The following is a 16549-nucleotide window of genomic DNA, read 5'->3' on the forward strand; positions in this document are numbered from 1 at the left end:
ATCTCTCTCTGAACGTACTGGAACTCTTTTCTGAATGGATGTCGCTGCATAAATCCTCAGTTCTTCAATACGCTGCCCACTTTGCTTTATGTGCAGTTATTAGTGTATAGTTCCCCTGAGTAAGAACTTCAGTTTTGTGGTGAACAACTTTCTTCAACTTGATACATTTCGATTTCACTGATAATTAAAGAGAAACTATTTATTTGTCATTCCAGGAAAGGTGGATGCAGAAAAGTTTACTATTTGGAGTGGAACCTGGTGATTCCTATAATCTCAGCCGTGTGAATTGTAGTATAGAATTCTCAATGGACATTGTTACAAACACTTAAGTAACGCATATCTCTAATGGCGGCGCCATAGCTCAAGCGGTTAGACGCTGGCTTCCCACCGCGGCGGCCCGGGTTCGATCGCGGGTCTGGTCAATTGGGATTTGTGGTGGACAAAGTGGCGCTGGGGCAGGTTTTCTCCGTGTACTTCGGTTTCCCATGCCAATCTTCATTCCACCAACTGCTCCACAATCACCCTCACCTATCATCTGGGGCTGGTACAATAGGCCAGAATTGGCCGCAGTGCAAGGGACTTAGTCCCACCTCACAGGCAATAAAAAAAGTATATCTTTGTTCAGTACTATTGGTACTGTTGAAGTTAAAAAATTAATTCTGTTGCAATAAGTCAGTTTATTTTAAACACTCATTAAATCACAAATTGAATTATGTCTCTGTGTAGTCTAGGCCATAATGGCTATATTTGGACTTGCTTAAAGTAATTTTTAACATGTCTGTCAGTAAAGTGCTTTTGGAGTTACCCCTCCCTCACGTCTCTTAGGCTATTTATTTTATGGAAACAACACATTAAATGTTTTACAATCTTCATGTAAATTTAAATAATAAATGGACAATAGTTTTGCGTTGCTTTGTTATGGGACTTAAATGAATAATGTTGAACTTAATATGTAAATTTTATATATAACAGCAATAAAATGTCAATTCCGAACCCTCGGACATTCGACTACACGCCCGACTCCATGAAAGCAGTAACAGAGTTATATCTTTCATAACCCAGAGGTGCAGGTCTATTAACATATAATAACATGTTTCTCAAGAATTCATTTTTATTGCTACGAAGTAACATAACGATATTAAAACTTTAATTTCTGAGGCGCTGCTTTGTGTACGCGTATGCTTGCGCATGCGCGTGGCGAGTATGATACTGTAAGACAGTTCGGACTGGTGGTAATTCCGATTAATGTGGGTTCGAATTTCCTAAGTCCTACTCTATTTACTTCTGCACCACTTCCTTTTCTGCCCTTCAGAATGATGTCTGTGAACATCAGTTACTAATGTTTAAATCATTCCGTTGAGCAACTGGCTGGGATATTCTCAAACAGAGGAAAGAAATAAAATTTGCGTAGAGTTACTGGCAAAGCCCTAAGTGCAGCTATTTGTGCTTCCACAATTCTAAATGCTGCCCATTTTATCCAAGATCTTACGCTCTTACGCGAATTAAACACGTAGACAATTTATTTTCTCACCGTTAATGAGTACAAACTGCACAATAAATTATCTGTTGTTATTTTCACTGCAAAATCCTGTTAATATTATAGTCTTAAAATGGTGTGTTCAGATAACTTTTTCAGTAGTTCCGTAATTTGAAGTCAAGGATTAATTTAAAAATTCTGAGTTTTTTTTAATCTATGAAGTATAAAAACGGCAAGAGACTTGATTTATTTAACACTAAGTAAATAGTATGAAACAGAAACCATAATTTTCATACAATCAAAATGTTTGGATATATTTTCATAAAATCATCCTCGGCCCATGTCTAGTTTATTCACATTCCTTACCACTCTAAAGTATGAATTTAGAACACGCCCAAAATCCAAGACAATTATGAATTAAGAAACGTAAAGCTCAGAGACCAGTTCTATGAACCAAAGTGGATGGTAAACTCGGGTCATACACCCGACATCTCTTTGCAATGTCACCACCAGTGTTGTCATACAAGTTTATGCTTCATTCAGACAAGGTTTGCAATTTATTGTGTCAGATGTAACATGTGATTTGCATTTTGATAGTGAAATGCTTTGTATGTTCTGTACAGGTTATTTAACAACATTCCTGTGCTCTTTTTATCTGCTTAATTATATTCTCTTAAAACTGAAGTAAATATTTTAAAATTATTTTCGTACTTGGTGCTTCATAAAAGTATGCGTATGTGTATGTGGTCATATTAAATTTTTCACATTATTGACATGTCCAAACACTTTCAATTACCAATATAATCTATGTTCAGTTTGACCGAAAGTACATCATTCTCTGCAAAGTATTTGGCAATATTTATTGGAGCCCAGAAACAATCATGATTATTAAAAATTGTTTCGAAATTTGTTGTGTCTGCATGTGTTCTCCTTGAGAATGTGTATAGGCTTTCAGATTCATCACCCGAAGTTTTAATTTCAAAACGGTACCTATGTTTACCTGCTATATCTGCTTTACCAATGTACTGAACAGCACCGAAGAATGAAGTTTCTGCTTTACTGTAAATAAATTTGACCCAGAAATCGCCTTCCTCACATGAAAATAAGAACATCATATCCATATCCTCACGGTTGTTAATTTTCTTTATTTTGAAGACTTTTTCAGACCCCAGGAACACTCGTTCCCTGTGGTGGCTTTCCATGTGTTCCAAAATGTTACGAACAGTACCAGTCCATTTACATTTACCGGCAAAACAGCTATGCAGACGGAAGTGACATTGCATTTCATGGGCCAGCATACTGTAACCATGTGGCATCGCTTCAGGACAGCCTTCGGAACGATATTTGCATGCGGCCAGAAGTTTTGTAGCAATTGCTTCCAAAGCAACATTCCTGGCTTGGATGAGGGGCGTGCTGCATTGCGGGCAGATGGGACGCGGCAGTTCAGAGCAGCTAAGGCACAAGCAGTGCCCAGATCTGTGAAATAGCAACCGTCACATTAACTAGAGCTGGAGACATGAAGTAACGAGTGGTAAAAATAGAGACTACTGATTTGTAGGTAAGAGCAAATTGTCAAAAACACGTATGTGAAACGATGAATTTTTTTGCTAAAAATTAATCATTATGATGTCAATTATTTTGAATATTCTCCATTATCTTGAGGTTTCTTCTGGGGATCCGGTGACCACCAGCCGTTTCGAACCTTCCCTCTATATATGATGATTGATACAAATCTCGTTTCTGAATATTTCTGTTTGAAAAACACTGCAGACGAAGTATAATGTACAAATTAATTTATTATATGTACGATAAAACACTGGGGGCACGCGGTAGCGTAGTTGGGTGAGGCACTATGCTACAAGTCGGAAGGTCGCGGGTTCTGGTCCCGATGATGTGGATTTTTTTTTCAAATTACCTAATCCCTCCGGCCACACTATGGCCCTGGGGTCGACTGGAATTTATTGAAGAATTTCGTGTTCATCCTCCTATTTGGGAGGTCAAAAGCAAAGAATACCACAACCATGAGATGAAAGAGAGTGCTTATTCAGCACTGATGGAAAGATTTCAAACAACTGACCAGCCGCACTATGGCCCTGGGGTTGACTCAGCCTCTAACAAAAATGAGTACCAGGAATTAAATAATTTTCCTGGGGACTACAGGGCGGCCGGCGCGTAAGGCTGAACACTTTGCCGCCATCTGTGAGCAGATTGTCTAGAAAATGTGGGAGCCTTGACCTCTAACAACCCTATGGACCTTCACGGCCTGTTACAAGATAGCTTTATGTCTTTTACCTTATGATAAAACACTGAAAACCCAATGTATAAAATGGGATTTCCAGAACATAACATTTTAACAGTCAATAAATTGTCGCAATAAAGGATGACACGGGACAGTGCACGAAGAAACAGGCGACCAAACTCCTATCTAATTGGTACCGAGGGCTCTTTCCCCGGGAGTGAAGCAGCCGAGAAGTGAAGCTAACCTATTCACCTCCAACTAGTACCGAGGTTAAGGGAACATGGGTCTATATATCCATTCCCCCAAATGTCTTCATGGCGTAGTGTTTAATTTGTTAACCATAAGGACAAATTTACCTTTTGCGTGTGGGAATGTGAATGTGTGATTGTGTATGAATATGGGTTTGTGTGTAGGTAAAGAACAAACCTGCACTGTTTGATGGGTGGGTACAGGTAGCGAAGGCAGGAGCTGGCAGAACACTGTAGCAATTTGAGCACGGCTGTGTTCAGGTCTTCGTCCTGTTCATCTGATAATGAAGTTCTGGAAGCGCTCAGCAGTTTTAATGAAATCTTTTCGAGGTTCCGTCTGTCTGAAGGAAGCATTCTGGAATTCAGGTACATAAAGTAAGCATGCTACTGGGATGTCTAGCAACAAAATATACAAATATATATCATTATTTCTGTCCGGCCTAGAAAACTGAGATTAACGGCCGTGGGGATTCGTTGCGCTGACCACACGACACCCTCTGTCCGCTAAAGTTGGCACTAACTTCGCCGACAAGCGGCGGTCGCTCGGTCGGTATATTTCGCTTGCAGACTAAAACCACGTAGTTTTTACCATTATTTCTGAGAGTCCACGCTTAATGAATTGTTTTCTAAGTACGACCTTCCAAGTGCAGTCGGAAGGCCAGGGAAAGAGACCGAGAATGGTACGTCACTCAGCGATAAGTTTCTGACAGTATTGCTGATAACTGTGTGACTACGTGGCAGTTGGCAGAGTGTATTCTTGTTGCTATAAGATCATCCCAACCCTCTACTTTGAAATCATTCATTCTGAGAATCACCCTATTGCTGAACACGCCTTCCCGACAGGCCTTAAAGACGAGGACACCATCTAAACTTCTATTCCAGAAGTATCCAGTTTCAATCTCGTCCGAACTACCGGCTACAAAGACTGATATTTTTTGTAGTTTTCCTCGGGTATCCCACGTGATGCGTTATGATGCCAGGGGGGCTGCGGTATAGGGGTTCCTGTTCAAGGATATATCCCTATAGTAGTCCCTCCCCGAATCAATGAAACACCTTTCTCTTTCCTAATCAAAAACAAGAAAGTAACATTTATTCAATCAACAAAACAAAATATCAATGGTCTGACTCGAACTGGTCTAACTGCAATCACTTCTCCTGTCTGTAAAAGTTATTGAGCCTGGCTGGCAGAAAACAGATCTCTACTTACAAAATGCTGAAAAATACGTGGACATCAGGTCTCAACTCGTCATTTGTAGAGGTCTGTAATCGGCCTGATGTTTCCATTGTCACCCCCGCTCCTCGGAGAGTGGGTCACGGTTCGATCTTAAAGCACTTGTGTCTACTAATTGTGACCCTCACTCCCTTTTAACTAACCTTAAAAATGACAATTGTTTCCCCAAGGCCTATTGTAACAGAAGTTACAATTGGATAATTATTTTCCGTCTCATTCTCTCTCTTTAAAACCGACCATCTTTGTTCTGTAATTTCATGTGAGTTAGACTTTGCTCTCACCGCTACATGCATCACTCTACCATCTGCACAGGAAATCAACGTGACCTAGACTTGCTGACTCGGCTCCTGAAACTCGCTTAGTCAGTATCCTACATCCCGTGGGCTTTAACTCTACTCAGACACAGCGTGTTTCAGTGAATATGTGTATAACAAATAATCTGAAATATTCAATCAATACCTATTACTAAATGTCCTTATCCCTTCTTAATAAGGCACAATAGATCACTGTGGTCGCGGTGCAAGGACCAAGAAAGGCCATCCCTTATACATTCATTCATCCCTTCCAAATAAACATGATATATGCAGTATATAACAGTGCAAGGATAAAACCTCGAAAAAGACAATGACCTTTCACTTTTAACCCACACTCACTTAACATTCCTGATCAGCCTTCCACCCCATATGCCAATCAATATGTATGCAGCTGAAATTAACTCCAAAGAGAAGAGAGGTCTACATGGATACAATAGAACGCACAGGCATTCTTTGTTGCAAGCAAGAAACGTGCACCGTAATTCAGTGATTAGCATTCAAATTTCACATCTGGAATATCTCCGATTGGAAAATCGACCAATATTCTTCTGTACTTACTTTAGTTTTTCGGTATTTTCCGTAGTCCCTCTAGAAAAATGTAATAACAGTATCTTAAAATACGACCCTCAGCACACAAGCAAGTTACCACAAAGCGAGTGTCAGTGATTCGACGAAAATAGCTAATTGTGACACAATCGTTTGGCACATATGTATGTGTGTGTCATCAAGTCACGTGTTTGAGACGTATGCTTTACTGGGAATACCCGTTTCATGTAGATGAAGAACGGTCGTATTTCCTGACGCTGAAACACTGTGGGTATTTCACAACATTGAAAGAGATTATCAAATAAATCTTATTAATCTGTCACCTTATGAAATTCCACACCTCCATGTGTAATCGTTTATCAGTCACAGTTATCAATCAAAGAAATTTATAGGCCTAAATGTTTACAACGATTCTTTAAATTCAATTTAAAATTACAAGTTCTGAATTCAGCTACATCTAGCTTCATTACACAGAAGCTCGTATCTACCGTTGATATTAACTGATTTACCGTCAATATTCACTGATTTAAGCCACGTTTCTTTTTAACCTTTACAAGCGCTTTCTCAACTGCAGAAGTCATTGAGGTCTTTGGGAGGGATTTTCTGGATTATGCACAAAAGAAGACGTCAAATACAGCGGTTTTGGATTGTTTCAAGGTCCTATCTCAGAATTGACGTGGAAAGAGATGGGAAAACTACAATAAAATGTTTATTTCATGACCGATATTCGAACCTTGGATCTCCAGATGATTATTTAGTATTCAAAGGTTATATTCACTGACTCGATTCAACTCTGCTCGTGTGTTTTCTATAAATTCTGCAAATTAACTTAATGAACGATAAATAAAAAAGCTTGGTGGATATTTATGAACGTTATGTCATATGGCGTATATTACTTACGTTTACAATCGTTGGCCCCCAATTACAGCCTCTGGAACTTTTGTGAACACTCAGTTCAGTTACGAGACGTTGGTTGATAAGCTTTATCAGCAATGTGCCTACCATTGGTTGTCTACAGATTATTACAGTACATCAATATGATCAATATCATTTGCTGGCACGTATGACGTCATGCATATACTCCGCCATCTATCCGTAAGGCAATAATACTGCAAGGAAGGCGTTCAGGCGACAGCAGCTGCTGTAGGAGCTAAGTTGGCAGGAAGTCTAACTGCCTGAGTCTGCTAAGGAACTTGCCCCAGGATAAAAGCGAGCAATGTGAGCTGGTGTAATATATTCACTCATTATCATCGGTATGAGAAAGTTTCTCAGCCTTTTTAAGTATGCTTCCTTTATTTTTAAAAATAAAATTAGGCTTACAGGATCTCCATCCTCTATGTGCGTCTGTGTATCCCCCTTTATCAACTTTTGAACGTCAGAAATAATTTTTTAAACTCGATATGTACATCATGACACCTGAGCCCATCTCAACGGCGTACTTCATAAATCCCTCCCATCAGTCTGTGTGCCTGTATGTGTACACTTTCCTGCCGTTACCAGGCAGCGGATTGGTGAACCCGTCCCTGCTGCAATGAATACACGGAACAGCAGAACTGTTCGACGCGTCGTGCGGTCCATGCATCAAAGGAGAATCTATGTGCCTCTCTGTGTATCCTCTTACCGTTGCTAGGCAACGGTTCGGTAGATATTTTACCGCGGCAACTACAAATTTTTTGAGGCATCATTTTCTTCAAATATGTACCAGTAACCTTTGAAGTACGGGGCATTTTAATGCTCGCTTGGCGCACAGACCGAATTAAAAGTTCTAGCTTTAAATTCTAACTATACCAGACTATAGAAAACTAGTTATCACCGCTGTATACTTACATATCTCAATTGAACGAAAACAATATAAAAGAGGAGTGAACGCCTCATATTTTTAAAAATATTTTATAATTTTTCTAGCGAATTCAATGTGTTTATTTGTTCCAGACTAATAAAATTTTTCTGAACCATAAATTGAACACTTACCTAGAAATGTGGATGTGTCCTCCTGTCATGCCTGCCTAAGTTACACGTGCTCTTCCTCCCCATATTCCACATCATCCCTAATTATGGTTCTTAAATTGCTGAGTGGACAATATACCTCGAACTTCATTCAAGAGAGACGCATTTTCATCACGCACATATTAGACTGGACTATTACAGTTCTGCTCCCTTGCTGTAGATCACGTTACACACCCAACCCTCTACTGCAGCCTTCCTCAAACTTTTTACCTTTGAGGAACGCTTGAAATAATTTTCAAATCTCAGGGAACCCCTGCATAAACACTATTATAAAGGTAGGATCTGGATTTCGTGTAAATAAAAGTTGCAAACTGATCTGAATTAGTGCTACTTACAACATGAAAATTTTATGACAATGTTGAAGAGTAAAGTTAATCAAAAACGTAAGATAAATCAAAGCAATATCAACAATAATGTACCCTAAAACTGCGTTATTTTTTTTAACTAAAATTGACAATGAATTTTACATTTTTAATGCGAAACCTATGCTTGTTTTCTTTGAACAAATACTTAATTCTGGGTCTAAATTCAGACAAGCACACGTTGTGTTCTTCTCCAGCAGAAATGAGACGATTTCTATCTTTGCTCTTGATTACTGTTAAACAAGAAAAAATTGTTCACGCATGTAAGAAGCCGAAAACTGCAAGCAATGTGTACATTGCTTTCTGTGAATGACAGGATACTCTTCTTTCACAGAAATCCAGAATATGTCCACTGGTAGGTCAGTAAATCTCATCTTGATTATGTGATCAGGCTGCAGTTCACAAAATTCTTCCTCTTCATTTGAAGTTAAGTTCTCAGGCTGAGCAGGTGACTGAGAATTAGGGCTCCTCACGCAGTCATGCACTTGTGTTGAAAGAGAAGGAAAATAAGGTTTAATTTTGTTCCGCAATTCTTCAAAGCCGGTTATCAATAAGACTCGAGACTTGGTGTTATGCTTCTTCACTCCCAAGTTCCAGCAGCCGTGGAAACATTTCAAGATTTCCTCTCACAACATGATTTTTCCAAAGAATCAGTTTCGTTTGAAGTCTGAGAATCTTGTCAATTGAAGTCGAGACGTTTTCTCTGGGGCCTTGCAGAGACTTGTTCAGCTGATTCATGTGATGAAAAAGGTCTGTTAAGTAGGCTAGTTTCTCCAGCCACTCTTCATCTTCAAAGCATTTTGAAAAATCTGGCCTAGTGTTTTATTGAAAGTAAACCTGCAATTCAGCTTTCAGCACAAACATTCTGTTGAGAACTCTTCCTCTATTAAGCCACCGGATTTCTACATGTAGCAAGAGATTTATGTGATGTTTGTCTAAGTTTATACACAGTTGTTAGAACATTCTGGAGTCAGACGGTATTTTTTGATAAAGTTAACAATTTTTTAGAGTAATCCATATTTTCTTCAAGGATATTTTCAACCAACGCCTCTCTATAAATGAAGCAGTGTGTTGTGGCGTCAGGATTTTCTCTTTTTAAAAGAGAGGCGAAACCTCTGATGGAGCCAACTATTGATGGCGTGCCACCAGTACAGATGCCTACAGAGTTCTCCCGAGACAGAGTTTTGTTTCCAGATACGAAGACAAGACACTCAAAATATCTTGCACTCTGCTTGTTTCGGGAGGCTCTGTGTAAGAGAAAACGTTTTCTTGATTTTTCCTATCGTTTACTAATGTCATAAATGCTACATCAAAACATTTTATTGGAGAAATCTATTAAACTCAACAACCTGGGTAGAGAAACTGCTACTTTTCAGTTTACCCCGCACAACCACTTCAGCATCACGTGACATATCAATAAGTTTGAAGGCAGTTCTGTGTGATGTGTTGTCATTCTTAAGCCTTGCGATAGGCCGGTTTTCCATCCGACGAACAGTACTACGTGATATTCAGAAGAAATGCTCTGAACCAATTTAGAATCTTGAAACCGTTATCGCTGCAAAACAGTTGCAACAAATTCAGAAATGAAAAACACATCCCTATCCTTGCTGCAGATAATACGGATAGGAACTGTAACTGGTTCAGGAAGCGTCACTCTTTCAAAGTAGGTGGAAGTAAATCACGCGGTACACAACGAAATTTCTCTTTCCAAATGGCTTCAGGCAATATCGTTAAACACATATGCCTATCTGTGTATGAATACGTGTGTTTGTGTGTTTCTTAATCGAAAATTTCTGACACTATTTCAGATCTGTTCAGCATGTTTCTTAACATTCTTTACAGTCAGAAATTGAGTTCCAAACTTAGTACGCTAAAATATCGTAGAAAATCGTTATATTCGTCTCAGTGACATGAGAAGTACCAGCAGAACAAATTATTATCTACGCGCTAACAAGTGTACTGAACTCCATAAAGCGGAGTCCTTCTGAAAAGGCGTTTGCGCTCTGCTCAGGGGTGATTTCCCCGACTTCTAAGCAACCCGAAGGTTCACTGCCGCTTTCAGAACACACCATTGTTCTGTTCCATTCTGAGTCAGTTGAATCCAAGCTACACTTTCATATTTAGTTTCTGTTAAATACATTTTAGTGTTAACCTATCTGCGTCTACTTCTCTCAAGTTGTTTAACCCTTGCATTCTCACTACCATAATTCCGTTCAGAAGAGGAGAACATATTAGTCATGTTGAAAAGGTGTAGAATCTTAAGTATTGTTAATATTGAATGTAAATTGAATAAAAAATTATTAATATTGGCTTTCATACTATAAATACCCCAACTGAAACGTGTGACTGAAGGTAACTCCTCAGATTTTATTGTGTGGCTATTTGAAATGTCAGAAAATTTTCTATGTCTCAATATCCAAAAAAGAAAATGAAGAACTGAGCGTTTTCTCTATCCTCTGTTCCCTTCATTTCGAAACACTGGCAAGGTTGCGTCTGTGTTTTACTGAAGGGGTTCGAGACATCCTTTCCAGACTTGCCGGATTTACGGGGAGGAGATAAATATTTTCCCACACAGAACATTCCATTTCTTCTTTTAAATAAGAGAAACACATGAAGTGCTTTTGAATACCGAGAACAGTTGCGAGTTACAGAATTTTTAATTTCAGTGTTCTATTCTCCTTAATGTACTGCAGACGGCCATAATATTACCCTATTTTGGTAACGTCCCAATTCTCTCATCCTTCACTTCAGCACCCTAGCGCTGTCTGAAGGTCCTAAACAATGGACATCCTCCTTTACTAATTGTCTCCATCCTCATGTAACATCCTTCATCTCTGGTCCAAATATTTCCCTAAGCAACCTATTCTGAAGAAACCTCAACCATCCTTTTTCTCTTCAGGACCTCATATTTCAGCATTAAAGATTTCCGACAGGGGGCAGAAACATACACAATCTCAACTGAATATCGCGAAACATTTCGGAAATTTAACATATATATTCTTTTCTGGAAGAAGCTTCCATCTTAATACAGCATGACCTATGAATACAAAACATTAGAGTGGGCCTGTAAGATTTATAGCGCCCACTTAGGGCAGGAAATGATCTACGTAGTATAAACATCGAGTTCAAAGAACTTTGAAACGATTCATAAATTGAACAATGTGATAAAACATAAAAAGAAACCGTCACTTATTTGCATACATTTATCACTATGCGTTTGGACTTCATTTTCTTCAGGCGGTGTTCAATTTTATCTGACCTGTACTGACATCGCCTTCTACAAAGTCTCGGGAGCAAAATCCTTCTATTTTATTTTCAACAAAAGATAAAAATTAGACGTATAACAATAAATTCTGTGAAGCTTAGAAATATTCAGAAGCTGTTACGTCAATAAAAGAGCTGCAGGAGCAGGCTAGCAATCTATTATAGTAACATCGACAGCGTTAATTGTAATTTTGTGAAAGCAACTGCCATGTTGGCTACAATTCTGTAATTGCTACATTTATGTCCACAGACCTCATACGCCGAGCGCGAAACTCAAGAAAGCTGGTAAGAGAATTATGACTACTTTTGCTTTTGGCGGGATAAGTTTTGTTTAGAGTCTAAGGGATAGGGCTTGTATAAAACTCAATGCTGTTACAGATCAGCGAATTAGGTCAATGTATTAAATGTTGTTGCGATTCGAAATCGATTTGCAAGTAATGAACGTAGAATAAATGTTCTGTCTTACATTTAATAAGAAAATAGGAAAGAAAAGAAAAGGTAAAAACATTTATATAAGCGACAATACGTACTTCAGGACACACGGAATATAAACATATCCTAGAATATTTACGAGGGAGTCAGTAAACAGGTCACAAATGGAAGTAAAACCGCTATAATGGACTAATAGGTTTTCCATGTCTTTCGCTAGGTAACAACACAGTCCAGCTACAGTATCGGTAGCAGACACGCATGCTCATGTTCAGAGGTTGCTTTCAGTAGTCAAAATGGTGACCGTGCTTGCCGTGCTTTAGGCGTGTACTATCAAAGAGCAGCGTTCTCTTGTGCTTTTTTTATGGGCAAAAGGACTCATTGCACAGTATATTCATAAATAAATGTTTCTTATTTACCATGGGCAGTGTATTCTGCTCAAAGAGGCTCAAAACTGGGCAGCGAAATTCTCTCAAGGACGTTCGAAAGTCACAGATGATGCCCGACGATTTTGCACTGTTGAGATTGTGACAGGAGCAACTGTGCAGCGGATGGATGAGTTGATTCGAGCCGACAGAAGGATAAGGATAGGTAGTGTAGCAACCGCACTAGAGTGCTCCCATGTTTTAGCATACATCATAATCCGTGATCGTTTGAAGTTTCGGAAAGTGTGCTCACGGTGGGTACCAAGAGAACTGAACGATCCAGAAGAAATTAACTGAATGGGTCTGTCCTTGCAACATCTCTTACTGTATATAGATGATGATGATACTAGTGTACTTAACATGACTGATACTGAGGAAGAACCATGGGTGCATCACTACCAACCCGAATCAAAATGCGCTTCGATGCAAAGGAAACAACCCCGTTCACGTTCAACCCAAAAGGTTAAGGTTACGCAATCAGCTGGGAAGTTTATGCTTGCCATGTTTGGGATTCTTAGGAAGTACTGTTAGTCCATTTTGAGAAGCGTGGTGAAAATGTCAATTCTGCATCATACTGTGAAGGTCGGTTTAAGCTTCGGGATGCAGCAAACGTCCAGACCAACTAGTAGGCGCTGCTTCAACATGGCAATGCCAGACCTCATACAGCCCGAGCAATCCAGAAGAGAATTCAAGAACTGCAGTGAGAACTCTTGAATATCCGTCCTACAGCCCGAACTTTGCCCCTAGTAACTTCCACATGTCTGGTCCACTAAAGAAATCACCTTAATTGCAAATGTTCCGTAGATGATGAAGAGGTTGAAACGAAGGTGAGTAAGTGACCGAGACAACAGTCAAAAGATTTCTATGCTACTGTTTCGACGCACTGGTAAAGCGATAGGACAAATGTACCAATTTTTATGGAGGCTATGTCGAGAAATAAATATTTCTTTCCAGTTTCGAATGTCATATGTTTTACGTTCGATATCCATTTGTGAACTATTTACTGATTCTCCCCCGTATATGGATATCTATTGTATTGGGCATATAAATATTGAATGAACTGCAAAAAATGTAAATATACTCGTAGTAATTCTAATTAACTGCCTGATTTTGACCTGTGAAAAATACATACATTCCAGTAATACTGTTAAAAATATGGACTGAAAGGTTCATTTTTAGAAGGAACACAAAGATGTTCCGGTATTTACAGGAATTAATCTTGTTAGAACAATTCCGTGAGATTCAGATATCAGGAAATTACTCCTCTCATTTAAAAAAAATCTCCGTATGCACTACGCTTCTTCTGAGATAAATTATGCAGTTATTTCCTCAGTCAGTTGCAGGCTTTATCTGAGTATCTGCACGAACAAGAGTCCAATCTGGAATTACGACACTACAAAGAAATTGTTGATATACTCAGTCAATAAGTCCACTACACCCGTCAGCAGGCTGTACTGGTATTCGGAGGACTGCAGCAACCGGGGTTGAAGTTACGATGTCATCATCCTCGATGTTCTGTCGCCAAGTGGTTATTTGAAATTTCATATTAATCGTATGTTTATTTTTCATAATGCATCGACTCTAAGCAAATCTTCAAAATTGATGCATATAGCGATCTTCCGAGCTAAAGTTTCACTAGCCAGATTCTGTTTCACCGCTACTTCACAGTACAGACATAATGAACTGATCGATGTTCTGTGAAGACATTTATCGTGTCTAGACTTAGATTTACGATCTCTACCAATCTGATTCTAATGTTGTCTAATCCTAAATATTTGGCTTTGTTAACGTTACTTTCACTTTAGACAATGTAAATTAGCGTCCATTGTTTATCTTCCGTCAAAAGTGTAACACTTTTACATTATACACTTCAACACTACATGTTTCGGCCTCAAACGGCCATCTTCAGGTGTTTTTATGTTACAGATATTTTACTAAAACTGTGTTAAAAACTGCTACACTGTTTTAATTCGTGTTAAAATCCCACGCTGTTGTCTTCTTAAGTAAACGAGATAAAATCCTTTAAAATTTCTGTTGCATATTATTTCACCTCACCCGGGGTGTCGCCATTTTCGTAAATGTATCAAGGTGTTTTTCTCGGTAGGTTCCCCTCACGTTCGTGGTCTACTTTCAGTTTTTGACTGCCATAGGCTCCTGGTTTGTGTATGCTTCCTCCACAGCATATGGTGTTGTCTTTACTAGTCTTTACTAGGAAGCACATACAAACCAGGAGCCTATGGCAGTCAAAAACTGAAAGTAGACCACGAACGTGAGGGGCAAGCTACCGAGAAAAACACCTTGATACATTTACGAAAATGGCGACACCCTGGGTGAGGTGAAATAATATGCAACAGAAATTTTAAATTATTTTATCTCGTTTTACTTAAGAAGACTACAGCATGTGATTTCAACACGAATTAAAACAGTGTAGCAGCTTTCAACAGAGTTTTAGTAAAATATCTGTAACATAAAAACACCTGAAGATGGCCGTTTGAGGCCGAAACATGTAGTGTTGAAGTGTAGAACATACAAGTGTTGAAATTTTGGCGGAAGATAAACAATGGACGCTAATTTGAACAATTACAACGGGATCCTGAAATACAGAATCATTAGATAACGTAATTCAAATATAATATATGTAATTAAAAGTAAATCCTGTTTACACTCACCCACTTGCTGTTAAATCGGGCAACAGTAAACAGCTGAGTTCACTTTCTCTTTTACTACAAATCTTATTGATGTAATCCAAATATTTACTTCAGAAACAATTCTTTATAAACGGCCAATATTCGCAGAGCCAGGTATAAATAGTACGAATAAAAATATAATTTCCGTGTTAGTTGTTAAATGACGTTGCCAGTATCGAGACTATATAGCATTACTCATTATTAATGAATATGATGCGAATGGTGGAATGAAAATTGGCAGCGGAAACTGAAGTGCTTGGGGAAAACCAGCCCTAATCTCACTACGTCCACAACAAATCCCACACAAGCCGATCTGATATTGAACGACCCTGAACGCCGCGATGAAAGCCAACGACTGTCTGAGCAATGTCATGTGCAGTGGGACACAGAGGGACACAGGGGGACACAGGGGGTGCTCTTGGTGCAGTGAAGTAATACAAGGGTTTGCTCCCTACGGACCTATATACTCGTAACTTTGAGTGGACCTAACACGAGAGAAAACTCTCCTGACAAATCTGATAATGATATGGTCCTGGTTTCACGTTTCAACAAATGTAACAAGAGGAAATGCATGTAATGCGTCCAAATTCTGTATACTTTGATTATTTTATATAAGATGCTATAAAGAAAATACGTATGTTCAGTAATACACGGTAAAGTCTATCTTTAGCTCCTAATTATCTTGTTATTTCTTAGTTCTTAACAGAATAAGCGCTTTCAACGTAACAGCTGTCATCAATCATATATAAACTATCTTTCAATGCATTTTTTAATATTATGCCTTCAAGAAACCTAACAAACGAATTAACCAACTCTGGTACTGGATTCTGATAGTGTTACACCTAATTTCGAATCACTTCGATTCTTCCGAATTCCATTTCAATAAAACCAGCAATTTCTCTTTCCATGTGAGAAAGGTTTTACTCCAAATTTGTGCACGCATTTCTTCTTTCTCTCGTTCTTTCACCGATCGAATTGGTTGAAAAGGTAACGTTATAGCTTGTATTCGGGAGGTGCCCGCTTCTTATTCAGGCAGGAACACCGACTTCCCTGACTGACGTCTCACGTGATTTCCGTCAGCCCGTCACATAAATACGGAAATATATTTGCGAAATAGGTCAAGGCTGCGTATTCCCAGAACACATCCAGAACACTGAAGGCACGATATTCTCATATCGTTGGAAGATATGCACCCGTTACAGTTGATACAGCTTCTTTAAACGACCTATCCCATCCACCCTGTTTAATCTACGCGACCAATAAATTGTAACCTGTTTCAGCAAAAGAACACCTGAAGAAAAGAAAGTACTGCAAAGTAAC

The 16549-nt window shown here is 38.9% G+C and overlaps 1 protein-coding gene across 4 annotated transcripts; it reads right to left on the reverse strand.

Moving 5' to 3' along the window:
- Positions 1-1703: 1703 nt before the first annotated feature.
- LOC111871557 (E3 ubiquitin-protein ligase Siah1) lies at positions 1704-15544 on the reverse strand. 4 transcript variants are annotated; one of them, XM_023864753.2, is made up of 3 exons: positions 15212-15544; positions 4143-4319; positions 1704-2953 (listed from the first exon to the last, which is right to left on the reverse strand). In XM_023864753.2, the coding sequence occupies exons 2-3, from the start codon at positions 4316-4318 to the stop codon at positions 2266-2268; spliced, it is 864 nt and encodes a 287-aa protein (XP_023720521.1). In that variant the 5' UTR covers position 4319; positions 15212-15544; the 3' UTR covers positions 1704-2265. The 4 variants fall into 4 exon arrangements, with proteins under 4 accessions (XP_023720521.1, XP_023720520.1, XP_023720522.1 ...); XM_023864752.2 differs by lacking the exon at positions 15212-15544 and adding an exon at positions 6956-7090; XM_023864754.1 differs by lacking the exon at positions 15212-15544 and adding an exon at positions 6068-6155.
- Positions 15545-16549: the final 1005 nt, after the last annotated feature.

The sequence above is a fragment of the Cryptotermes secundus genome, unplaced genomic scaffold, assembly GCF_002891405.2.
Source record: "Cryptotermes secundus unplaced genomic scaffold, Csec_1.0 scaffold1264, whole genome shotgun sequence".
Taxonomy (NCBI): Eukaryota; Metazoa; Arthropoda; class Insecta; order Blattodea; family Kalotermitidae; genus Cryptotermes; species Cryptotermes secundus.